The sequence below is a fragment of the Colias philodice genome, chromosome 15, assembly GCF_061535455.1.
Source record: "Colias philodice isolate Cphi_HAF_F1 chromosome 15, ilColPhil1 Martin Lab GWU primary, whole genome shotgun sequence".
NCBI lineage: Eukaryota > Metazoa > Arthropoda > Insecta > Lepidoptera > Pieridae > Colias > Colias philodice.
Window position 1 is genome coordinate 4,771,731 of NC_143100.1, and position 12,750 is coordinate 4,784,480.

Here is a 12,750-nt window from a genome sequence, read left to right on the forward strand (position 1 = left end):
TCCTACTTTACTTAATTACATAAACAAATTATTTTAATAAACATTTTTGTCACCAGGTTATTCGGCAACACGGGTTATTGCGCGGCTTGCAATAAAGTGATCCCAGCGTTCGAGATGGTGATGCGTGCGCGCAGCAATGTCTATCATCTGGAATGCTTTGCTTGTCAACAATGCAATCACAGGTAATTATATTATGTATGATTAAAATATTTTTTGCCCGATATATGTATAGATATGATGTATAGATATAGATATGTAATAATAATAAATACAGCCAAGAGAATTCTTAATTCTACGTTCACGTTGTGTCCTGTTCCATCAGATACAATGTTATTCTTTAAAATTGGAACATCACATATTATTATGATATTAGGATAAAGTAGCCTATTGACTCCACCTAAGACAATATCTTCACAATTTCCACGGGACACGTTATTAAAAACTATCGGAGCATCTAAGCCTATTGTCCTAGCAGAAGCCTTACGGAGCACACTCACTTAATTTTCTCACCTGTCAAAAGCGATTGCGCTCCTGAAAATTGAACGGGGACTCTATATTGAACACAAGTCCACTATGAGACTTCTTTTATAAGCGAGATAAAATATTCAGAATAATGTGATGAACGAAAGGGACAGGTATATTGTTGAGCGAAAACTTTGTATGGTTTATTCAACTCACGGACACCAAACAAAGAGCGCGATTAAATTTTCCGCTACATAAGAAAGCTACACGGAATAAAGAAACGCTTTTTAAAGACTTGCGATTGTTTATGTGCACGGCGTAAATCATTTTGGTTGAGGAAACAATTTTATGTTGGTAGAGTTTATGTACGAGTTAATAAAGATATTAGATTATAGCAAAGCAAAGATTTAAAATCCTTTTTCAGATTCATAATACAGTTCTATAGTCGCAATAAGATTAAATGTAGATATATAGTTACTTTGATAGACACATTGTTTTATTCACCGTTATTCCGTCGCTAGGTATATAAAACAGAAATTATAGTCAGTATTGGTAAACAAAGATAAACTCTTTGATTTCCCCGGCGCTCTCAACTCGGTTATCAAACGGTGAGCGATGATCTGTCTAGCTCAAAGAGCGAACTTATTGATGAAGTTATCGATACGAGTCTAGTGTGATGCAATAAACGACGGCTTAATATTCCCTTGCAGGTATACTAATGTTTGTTGGGAACGTATGCACATTTATTAAACTAGACTACGTCTAATGGATATAAGCTGTAATTGATACAGATCAAATGATAGGTAGTCTGTAATATTGTGGAGCTATGACAGATTATAAATCGGTATCTATGGCTTGATATTAAATATGTTAGAGTTACAGTTATTAATATTAAGCAAAGAGATTAAAGTTTTATTGATTTGCAATACCGACTAATTGGAAATGGGGGGACTAATTTAACGTATTTTATATGAATAATGTAGTAATGAAATCTTTTTTTAACCTTGTATTAAAATTACTGAAATATTATAATCCAACACAACTAGAACTTTCAGTACATTGTCTTTTACTTTGCAATACGTGTAAGATTGAATTTTGAATAAGGTTTTAGAAGAAGAGCAATCTTCGCCGGTCTGTTCGCTTAAATAATAGAAAGGTCGCGAAGATTGGAGCTTCTCTGAATGGTTTATACGTCACTGGTGGACCTTTCCCGTGTTTGTAGATCTCGAGTGACATCTTTCCCAAATTGTATATGCATTTTAATGGTTTTAGTACGAAACAATATTGCGCATGTTTTAGGAGACGTCTATTGTCTTTGAAATACACTATAGGTACTAACTTTTTGATAAAGATGAGTGGGAATATGTAATGTAGAGTCTTATGGATATAAAGTATCATTCAAACAATAAATTCTAATAATTATTTTTTTCAGTAACTTATTAACATAATGTAATTTTGTAATTTTTTAAAAATTCTGCCAGGTATCTTTTGATTTTTTGCTGTACATTGAAATGAGAGTCGGTCAGTTTAGAAGATTAAAGAAATAAAATTATTTAGGATTACGTTTATGGCTATAAATAAATTTGAAAAATTTCATTTGCATTTTATCTAGAATCACAAATCCATTTTGAATAGAAAATTAAACATGAAACGCACGTGCCCATTTATTTCGTCAAAACGTAATTCTTTGTAAAAGCCTTTCATTCAAACTATTGGAAAAATTTAGACATACGCGCGTACACTTTAATATCTGCACGTGTTTACCTAACAATATGGAGCAACGGGTATTAAATATCACATACAAATCTATTTCCACGGCCGACAGAAATCTGAATCCAATTTGCGGGCTGTCCGATTGCAGCGAGGCCGGCAGGTATCACGGCGAATATCGCTAAACGGTTAAATAATTTAGTAGCAATCTGACGGCGCGCCCGCGGCCGGAGCCCGGCTATCGCGCCGCTGCCGCTACTGCGTCGCATCCTTCTGACGAGGACGTGACGTTTATCAATATCACAACTTTAGCTTATTTTAATCAAATGTTTACATACGATTTGGGTTAGCTTTTTTTAGGATTAACAGTTCTTGTTTCTAAAATTATTAATGGGTAACCTTTGCTGTGTAATCTTCTTTGGACTCTTCTAATTCAGATTTAACAAGTCTGATCATTTCGTGTTGTACAATATTGTAGGTACGTAGGACTGTACTTAATAACATGATTATGTTCTTCGATGCGTTCATAACAGAAAAATAATTAACTTAATTTAAGTTACGTCCGATTAGATAAATCGTCAATTACCAAAGCTGCCGCGACACAATGGCGCGATACACAAAGCCTAACTTGCGCCCAGTCATTAAAATTTCGTTCTACATCTTTTCCATTACGCGACTGCAGACAAAAAATAGCAAAATAAAAAGGACAACCCCCAAAAACAAAAGTCGGGAACGGAGAGAACAGGAAATAAAGTTAATTAAGAGCGGCGAAATCGACTGAGTTGCGGTGGAAATTGGCCCCTTAAAAAAGAGACATTTGTAGCCGAGCTATTGCGCTTAATTTTTGTGACAAGTGAAACAAAAGAGTTGGCAGGGTGGTCGGCACTGCGGGGTGCGGAAAGACGCGGGGAGGGGTGGGAAGGGAGATAAGGTTTGGTGTTATCACCGGCGGTTCCGGACGGCCACTGGCGACTGCCGACTCGAAGGATGCCTTTGTTTGCCACATTGAGGGATGCGCTCGCGTGACGTTATCGTACCTCCTTCGCGTTGACCTTTCCTACGGTAACGGTAAATTTTATTTCCAAGACGTTTAGGTGGGTTTCTGGCACCCCGTAAAACAATGATAAACCCGCGATATCATCTTAATGGTTTTTACAAGCTTAGTCGTTGTATCGTTTATACCTACCCTATAGTTAAATTGTACCATATTGAATCAATGCCTGAAAGAAAGTGGGTATGATACCTATATTTGTAAAATAGTGCAGTAATCTTTTTTCGTAGTAGTTATCTTATATTAAAATATACGTAATGAACAATTAATTAAGAAGCGTTTTCATGTTTAAAAATATGAGAAAAGCTCGTAACATAATATATTAAATATAAAATTTAGTATCATAGTTACAGTTTTTTATGAACACATTAACTGTTTAATTATATTAAAGCATACTGGTTATTCTGTTTGTAATTATGCATGTACTCTGATGCTAATTTTACGAAAAAGGTTTCATATGTTTCGAATTCCTGGAAAGGATTTCAATGAGTTTTATTCGAACAGTTAAAGAGATTTCTGGAATTAATAAATTGGATTGTTGTACATATTTTGTATTCGGAAAACCGTGGATAAAAATATGGTTTAATCCCTCAGGCCCCGGAATCACAGACAATAGAAAATCTATTGTGTCGCGGTCGGATCTGGCCGTTCGGGGCTCAAAGTGTTCATATAAATGTTTAATAAGAGACTGCAATATGAAAACCCACGTAATAAGTACGCCTTTTTCTAACAAGTAATTATTTTGTCGTAGATTTTGCGTGGGTGACAGATTCTACCTCTGCGAGAATAAGATCCTTTGCGAATACGACTATGAAGAGAGGTTAGTGTTCGCAAACATGGCCTATAACCCGCCGCCGCTGGCGCATCTCAAGCGACAGACGACACACTTGCCTCCACCACCGGTAAGCATATTGTTTATCTAACTTACAACATTTTCGCATTGAATACATTACAGACTGTAAAATGAATTGTAAAAGTATTTATTCAGAATTTTTTATCGATAAATAATAAATATATCTTGTTTAGATATTATTATTATTATAAGCAACATCTAATATATTTAGCACAAATCAACTGCGGTGTAAGAAAAGTTATTTCGTTTAATTTTGTTTCGTTTCGTTAGCTATGAGAGAGCAGAACGCCGAATGATTTGGATTTTGATACAATATTTACTTATTGTTATTTTTTTTTTATTTTTTAACAGACAAGCAGTGCAATGAGTGGACTGATGAACGGGTCCAGTCGATCTGGTGATCTTAACAACAACATGTCGGGGTCGTCCCCGGCCCCCTTCGCCGCTCCCCCGCACCTCAAGCCCCTGGGGCTCTCTGCGTCCAGCTGAGATTATCGCGTGTGAGGCCTACCCATGTATGCCAAGTATCAACCGTAATTCTGCATTTCACTTTGGAAGCAGCAATGCATATTAAAAAAACTTTCGTGCTGTAAACTCTGTGTAGTGACATACTCGCGTTTTACGCACTTATCGAAACTTTCGTGTTATAGAACAAAGAGCAAAATGCCAAAACTTATATTCATTTTTAATTCGCCAATATATTATATTAGATAGATTATTGGTTATATTGAAATGTATTTAGTCTGTTTATTAAGGTGATCTCATAAGGCAATTGTATTAGAATAAAATAAATGTTACATGTAAAGTGTAGATGAACAGCGGGTGAAAGACTATGTTACTTATTAAAACTATATGTGTAAATTTTCTACTAAAGTAATCCATAAAATTTGTAATTAATAAGGCTGTTAAGCTTGGGTTTTCGTAAGTAGGGTGCCCTTATACCTCAAATGTTAATATTCTATAGACCGCATTATAGGGTCAAATCACACCATCAAATCGTTGTTTATTAAAGCACTAACTTATAGTGCAAATACACAGTTACGATGGCACAATTTACCAGAAAACCTTAGCTTTAGTAATACATTTTATTCCCTGCTGTTTTTAAAGTATCAGGATTGTTAACATCAGTTTCAACTTGTCCCAGGCTAGAGAGAAATCCTAGTATTGAAGGAATTTTCAAATTTTTTGCGCTAAGACCGCAATAGAGTTTTCCCTATCCTAATGCCATCAACATGAAATTGTTTTTATTGTTTATATTTTTTTTATTTTTGGCCTGGCCATATTATAAAATTTATTTTATGCCTTACCCGCTAGCAACATTGTTATTTTTTGTAATTATAATTGTATATTAACTGTTAAGTTTACTAAACATTGTTATAATGTTTGTATTATTTATGTAAATAATATTCCTATGCTAAGTAGATTATTGTAATTTATAATAATGAATTGGTGTATAATATGTAATATTAAATCATAGAAAAATGGTACATGTTGATAAAATTTAAAATTCATAATTATTCTAAATAGTTCAAATTAGTTACTTAGCGATATTTTCCGCATTTAATTAGGTGAATATAATGCATTCCTAATTAAATAAGAGATGTTACTATCTTGTGTGAATAATGAACATGTCAGGCTCCTAACCAATGATATGACCAAAGACGTAGATGAATAAAAATTTTGTTCAAACTATAATTTTGTTTCATTTGTATATAAGAATATTAGGATAATTTCAAAGAAAATTAGGTATTTTCCCGAATTTTTATAGAAGCTGCCTTACCTTTCTCAAATAGAACCTTGTGTTCGTGACTGAAGTAATTCTTCGTGGGATACTTATTAAATTTTACATTGAACACAATCCTATTAAGAAGCCATCTTAGTTAATTTGTATCTAAAATAATCAATATTAGATATTCGCCGTCATCTGAAAAATTCAATGAAATCGCTAGTCATTCAATCAAATAGCAAATTCAACCAGATGACTGCGACATATATAACAGTGAATATTCACCAGTGAATATTGGTGGCCACGAGTGAGGTGAAAAGAAGAGAAAAATCACCCCAATTTCCTTTCACCCGGCCCTCTATGTCGGCCTAACGCACTCTGATAGAATTGTTATCGATACCATCTTTAATTTCGACGGTAAACAAAGCAATAGTAACTGGAAAAAGCTCTTCACTTCTGACTTCTGAGAAACTGTAAAATACATGCTTTATTACTATCTATATTTTATGTTTCATATTTTAATTGTTTTCATGTGTTATTTATTTTTGCCTTAATCATTGCCCTTTCCAATTGACCAATTGAATCATTATCTAATACAATATTTATTAAAGGCAAAAATATAATATGTATTCATCAATTATAAATATAATTTGTTCAATTATTTTTGCATTTTAAAATATAAAAATTAAATAACATGACATACAAAGACACGTTTGATCGTTAAATGCCGTCCAAGTATAGTCCAAGCCCAAGGGTTGTCGAATGAGTAATCAAATAAAATCGAGACGCTTGACTAATTTCTCGAACACTGCTTCCTCAACCATGAACTGTACAATGAGGTGCATGGAAATGGTATGGGCCGACACGGCACAATTAAAAATTTGAAACCTTATGACACAAAAAGTGGAAATATACAAATAAACAACGTAGGAAGCCGAGCGCACACCACTGATGGCTTCTTGCAATAATTTCCGTTTTCAATGAACGCGTTTTTCTTTTTCTTATCACCGCACCAACTTAGATGGTTGGGAATAAATTGAAATACAAAATTGATTGTTGACTTTTCCCGGTCGCTTTATTACTGCCATAAATGGGAAAGAGATTGAAAATTGCCTATAGACGCAACAGATTTGACGATTCCGTTATTATTTGATCGAATTTATTGTTGTATTTTGCTATAATTATGGCCTAGTTTTCCTGCACATTACCTACAGCTAATCAATTTCTAATATAACGCTCTACTTATACTGATTGGTTTGCGGCCTTTTTAATTTGAAATAATCTTAATTAAAGTAATTTACCTTTTACCTCAGACTTATGAATAATCAATTAATTTTGTCCCTAATTGACATAAAAATCATTAAAACTACTAGAAATAACCATGTAAAATATTTTTGTAATCATCATCTATGTAGAGAGATGTCAAATATGATGATGACTTAGGAAAGTCGGTGATCTAATGTATATACATGCTCTTTGTCATTTTAGTATATCTGTATTATTTATTTTTGGTATCAAATTTTTACATAAATTCGTAAAAAAATTAAAAAGTAGGTACATCATACTGAGAGATTTGTACTTGGTTTGTATCTGCTGGGTCATGATCAACACTAGTATTTCTTCAAAACGAGTTACGTTTTAACGTTGTTGTAGTTACTATTTTATGTCAAAATGTTAAAGAAGCTTAATATGAGCTATAAATAATGCAACAATCTACTCACCTCTGTTAAATCATTAGCTTATTACTATTTCTTCTGTCGATAGTCATCTTTATAACTACTTATTTAAAGTTTTTGTGGTTTTAGCGGTACAATGGCAAAATCCATTTATAATTTGACAATTACATGAAATTGATTTTGTTTACGTGTATATTTGTGCACTAAATAATAATATATCTATTATAACATAACATCTTCTACGCAGTAAGCTTAACCAATTTCTTGTCTCTCCATTTACAACATTTGTAAATCCATGCGATTTATTATAAACGTGATACTTTGTCTGACTGTTATGCTAAAATAAGTACCTAGGTACCTAATAAAAGTTTTTGCCCGTAGTTCTGTCCATGCCACAAACGACTGGGCAAAGCTAAAAGGTAATTATTATATGCACAGATACATAAACAGAAAAACTGGGGAACTCCCAAAAGAGCCACAATCATTATTTTAATATCTTGTTTAGCATTTACAGTTAATGTCCAGACAAGATGAGTTAACGACAGTTTTCAGTTATTCACCCTCCTGCCTCCAGTTAGGGATTTATCCTTGGAAATGGTTCCGCGTCGTGACCAATTAAAAAAGACCCCTAACAAAGAATGAAATCACATTTCGTCCTCTGCGTATACAGCGAAACTGAAAGAGTACAAAAGCTTCGCGGAAATGGTATTATCTGGTCGGCATCTCTTATTTTTATTCGAGTTTTAATTATTAAAAGTTTTATGAACTGCTTATTCCTTTTTATGAGATTGTTGAATTAATTTCTTTTGTTTGTTAACTCATTACATTAAGTAGATTGCTTAAATTTTGTTCAGCTTAGAAATTTATGGACAAAGTATGGTATAAAGAAAATTGCTCAGGAAGCAAAACAGGCGCTTTAGTTTTCGTGTGAGTAATGTTTTATTGTGGGTGGCTAATACACTAAGTTTATATGTAATGCATTTGCAAGTTATAATTTATGATATGGGTACGAAATGTGATGTTATAATAAAAACAGTTTTTAGATAATAAGTAGGTTAGAGATAACTAAATATTTATATTTTATATTTAGATTTAACATGAAACATTAAAATACCTGGTTCTAAAACACATAATATATTCATTTCAGAATATATCGTTGATCAATTTTATCTTGTGTCGAACATAAAAACATTTGAAAGTTCTTACAGAAATATTCAAGTTGAATTTTCATTCGGTACGTTGAGTTTGCCGTAAGTAAATTTGGCTTTAAAATATGCATAACAGTTCCCAATGCGAGCTTCTTTCGGAATTTAAACGCATCGAATCGTATTAAGATACATTTCGACGGAACATTTTAAAAATTTCAATAAGAAAATACTCGTTTTCGGAAAGAATTCAGCGTTAGAAGTTAGAACCATAGGATATAAACATCTGGAGATTTTGGTACATTATAATTTGGACAAAAAGCTACTTATAAGCACTATACACTGCATCATCACTACATAGTATAAAACAAAGTCGCTTTCTCTGTCCCTATGTCCCTTTATACGCTTAAAGGCTTTGTCAGATAGGACGCGTATTTTAGCGCTGCGTAGTAGCGCTGCAGCGTCCTGTTTTAACGTCGCGCGAGGCTTCGTCAAACAGAACGCTTTAGCGCGCGTTAGGACACAATAATTTTATTGATATTATTAAAGCTGCATGTTGTTTACATAATTATTACTTACGAACAAAACAAGGTACAGCGATATTAACTCCGGAGTCGGAAGAATTTTTTACTTACCAGTTTCATTAATTTCTTCTCCGATTTGTGCCCACAATTTTGCCTTCATTGATATATCTTTATAGTTTATATGAACTATCCTTCGTATTATATAAGCATGGATATTTTCTAACCAATTCTATCAAATTTTCGGTCATTATGCAGTATTTCATTATTATTTTACGCCTATTAACGCCGACGCTAAAATAAAATTTGTAAAAAAATACAACACCCGACGTTAAAGCGTCCTAACGCCGCGACAGAGCGTTGCGTACTGCTAGCGCCGGCGCTCTGTTTGACGGTATTCTACGATGGTAGTAGAACACATCTTAGCGTCATATCGCGGCGTCAACTTAACGCTCTGACGCGCGCTAAGTACGCGTCCTGTCTGACAAAGCCTTTAAATCTTTGAAACTACGCAACGGATTTTGATGCGGTTTTTTTTAATAGATATAGTGATTCAAGGGGAAGGTTTATATGTATAATAACATCAATTAAATAGTAGGGAAGTACTGCTATTTTTGAGGTTTCTAATGTGATGTCGTAAAAAATTACATGTTTTCCGCTTACATTGCAAACGCAGGCTGAACCCTACGAGTTTTATCAAAATAATGTACTAAGTATTATACACATTGAAAAGTTCTACAGAAAAGTCTGTGATGGTATATGTCTATCTCTTATGGATAACCCACAATAATTTGTTTTTGTCATTTACTTTTTACGAAAAATAATGGCTAATTTTAAAAGCGATTTTAACCAATACAGCATTAATCCTTAACCAATTAAATCATAGAATTAAATACCTTGAATACATTGTTCATTTAATATAGATCTATATGGCCCTATACACCGTATGATTTAAGTGAATATTTTCGAAGATATTACAGATTTAAAAATTGCGGGACGTAGCGTTTGCGGCGGTACCGGCCGGCCGCCCGGCTATATATTATACCCGTGCGAAGCCGGAGCGGGCCGCTATGTTTTTATATACAACGCTCACAGTTTTTCTGTAGTACATATATTAAGTATCAGCATTGCACCCGTGCGAAGCCGGGGCGGGTCGCTAGTCTAATTATAAGACATAATTAATGAGGTACTTATTAAATATTTATCTAAAATAAAATCAAGAAAACGAAATAAATTATATATTCGTTACAATGTTATTATAGACACCTACAATAATGTAATTCGAAATTTTCCGATTATTGCTATTTTAGTTAAAAATATTTTTAAATTGATCGCAATTAAAAAATATGTATAAACTAAGAACAAGGAAATTCAAGCGGTAATATTTGGAGCAAGATGTTCCGGTCTGGCTGTAGCGTCAAAGTTTTGCGAATAAGTAGAATTAAGTAAGGTTGCAGGCTTAACGCCTCCGCAGTTTGCTCTAATAGCATTATCAAGTTTCCAGACCGTATTGAGAAAATACTCCTACATATTGTACTCATTTAAGGTTCCATGAAATAGTTATCACAATTTCCTGTGAAATAAAATATCGATTTATTATAAAATATGTTTATTTTCCATATGCATGTGCTTTCACAAACAAAAAGTTAAACATTACTTCCTGAAAATAAAATTATATTAATTGATCGATATTGAAAACTTAAATAAACATCATTATCGTCCAGATGAACGGCAAAGTGTGAAAGACTGAAAATGGTATGATAGTAGTGGATGAACTTTTAGTTTTCTTTACTGGTTCTTGCTGAGCTTCCACATTGGACCGTCTCGCGTCTTCATCATCATTGCTCTTATCAGGTGCAGATGTCGATAAGGTAGTTGAGCTTTCAACGGTTAAATCTTTAGTACTAGAATGCGTTGAAGTAGTTATCTCGTCATCCTTTGTTGTTGTTGTTGTGGGCCTGGCAGGACTACTTTCTTCCGACAAAATAATATTGTCTTCGGCTTCGTACGGTCTAGTCACTACCACTGTAGTAGATTCTGACTTAGCTTTTTCAGAAGTAGTAGATACAATGTTTTGCGCATATTTTTCAGTATCCTTGTTTATAACTGTGCACACTTTAGCGCATTGTTTCTCTCCGCAAATGTCTTGTATACCACATGATATAAAATCAGTCCAACCAGAAAATAGTTGATATAGATGTGGCTCTTGACAACCATCACTGTACGTTTGCAACCCATATACATCACTGTCACATAGAAGTGGTCCACCACTGTTACCCTAAAATTAAAGAGAAAATAGATTAAATTTGCAACCAAATGCCTTTTTTCTTATTTTTTTTTTTCAATAAGATGTAACTTACACGACAGAAATTCGTTGCATAGGACGTATTCTTCTTATCGTCAATGTCCATAGCACAAATCATCGTACTCTGTCGAAAATGACTTCCACAATGTTCTAATGTCGGCGGAACGATGTCAACAGGAATTTGGATAAGGAACCTATCTTCCGTTATATTTGTATTCTTTCTCTAAAAAGTAGTTTAAATATTAAATACATGATTTGAATATCATAAAATATTGTTTCAAATAAATAGATTTTACCGCATATACAAGTATAACACATTCTTTCTCAGAAAATGTCCGTTTCGGTGAAATTGACGTTATTGCAACTGAAGTAGTAATGTTAAATGGTACTAGGGTTTTTAATAAGGATATGTCACTATACCACCATTCAATGGCACTAAAGTTGTAGGGTCGGATGATCTGTATTACCTGTAAATAAAGTCGAGTTTAGCATAGCATTCAATTAAAATTTAACAGTAGTAGTATAAATATTTTTGTTAATACTTCGCTCTCCTGTTCATCCTCATCTTCGTTAATAGTGAAATGTTTGTCAATAGCCACACTTCCAAGTCTAGCAACAAGAGTTTTCTTTGGAAAGGCTAGAGGAACATCGGTCTCCAACGATGATGTTATTAACCAATCTGGTTTCACCAAGATACCAGCACGAGTAATTCGATCTCCATTCTTGTCTACTACGGAGTCATCCGGATAGTATATGAACGCCTAGAATAACATAGACATATTATAGGCATGCTTAATAATTTCCTCTAATTTTCAAGAAGACATTAGTGATATTACCATATAGGGATATGTCCCTCGTTTGATTTCAATTTCACCTTCCGAAACCACATTTTGCACCAACAATGCTGAAAATTAAAAACACATCTGTGATTTATGTAATAACAAAATAAGACATGAATTGAGAAACTTAATCTTACCAGACAATAAGAATACCAAACTTTTACGCATATTTATATTCAGGATCAGAATTTATTCAGAAAATTCACCATGTCTTTTTTGGCACACGATAACTGTCAACATATATTTTGAAAGAAGAATATAATTGTCTCCTTAATGTTTTTAAGAAAATTACGTTTAAAATTGCATTAAATACTTCTTTCCTAATTTATGTAATATGTAATCCATACTAATATTATAAATGCGAAAGTAACTCTGTCTGTCTGCCTGTTACTCAATCACGCCTTAGCTACTGAACCAATTTGCATGAAATTTGGTATAGAGATATTTTGATACCCGAGAAAG

The 12,750-nt window shown here is 33.5% G+C and overlaps 2 protein-coding genes across 3 annotated transcripts in view; one reads left to right on the forward strand and one right to left on the reverse strand.

Moving 5' to 3' along the window:
• Positions 1–5,771, forward strand: part of Bx (LIM domain-containing protein Beadex) — a 43,205-nt gene extending 37,434 nt beyond the window's left edge. For both annotated transcript variants that reach the window (XM_089704513.1, XM_089704514.1), the window contains exons 4-6: positions 57–182; positions 3,975–4,125; positions 4,428–5,771. In XM_089704513.1, coding sequence (XP_089560639.1) covers positions 57–182; positions 3,975–4,125; positions 4,428–4,565 — 415 coding nt within the window. In that variant the 3' untranslated portion in view covers positions 4,566–5,771. The remainder of the gene's footprint in view (positions 1–56; positions 183–3,974; positions 4,126–4,427) is intronic.
• A 5,072-nt stretch (positions 5,772–10,843) lies between these two features.
• Positions 10,844–12,456, reverse strand: LOC149482171 (granzyme D-like). Its single transcript, XM_089704487.1, has 6 exons — positions 12,426–12,456; positions 12,286–12,353; positions 11,992–12,210; positions 11,746–11,916; positions 11,505–11,672; positions 10,844–11,422 (listed from the first exon to the last, which is right to left on the reverse strand). Exons 1-6 carry the CDS (start codon positions 12,454–12,456, stop codon positions 10,844–10,846), a joined length of 1,236 nt encoding a protein of 411 aa, XP_089560613.1.
• Positions 12,457–12,750: the final 294 nt, after the last annotated feature.

Coding starts and splice junctions, on each gene's coding strand:
- LOC149482171 (XM_089704487.1), bottom strand. CDS start 12,456: ATGCGTAAAAGTTTGGTATTCTTATTGTCTG. Junction 11,673..11,745: donor GTGTTATACTTGTATATGCG/GTAAAATCTATT, acceptor ACTACTTTTTAG/AGAAAGAATACAAATATAAC. Junction 11,423..11,504: donor ATGCAACGAATTTCTGTCGT/GTAAGTTACATC, acceptor CTTTAATTTTAG/GGTAACAGTGGTGGACCACT.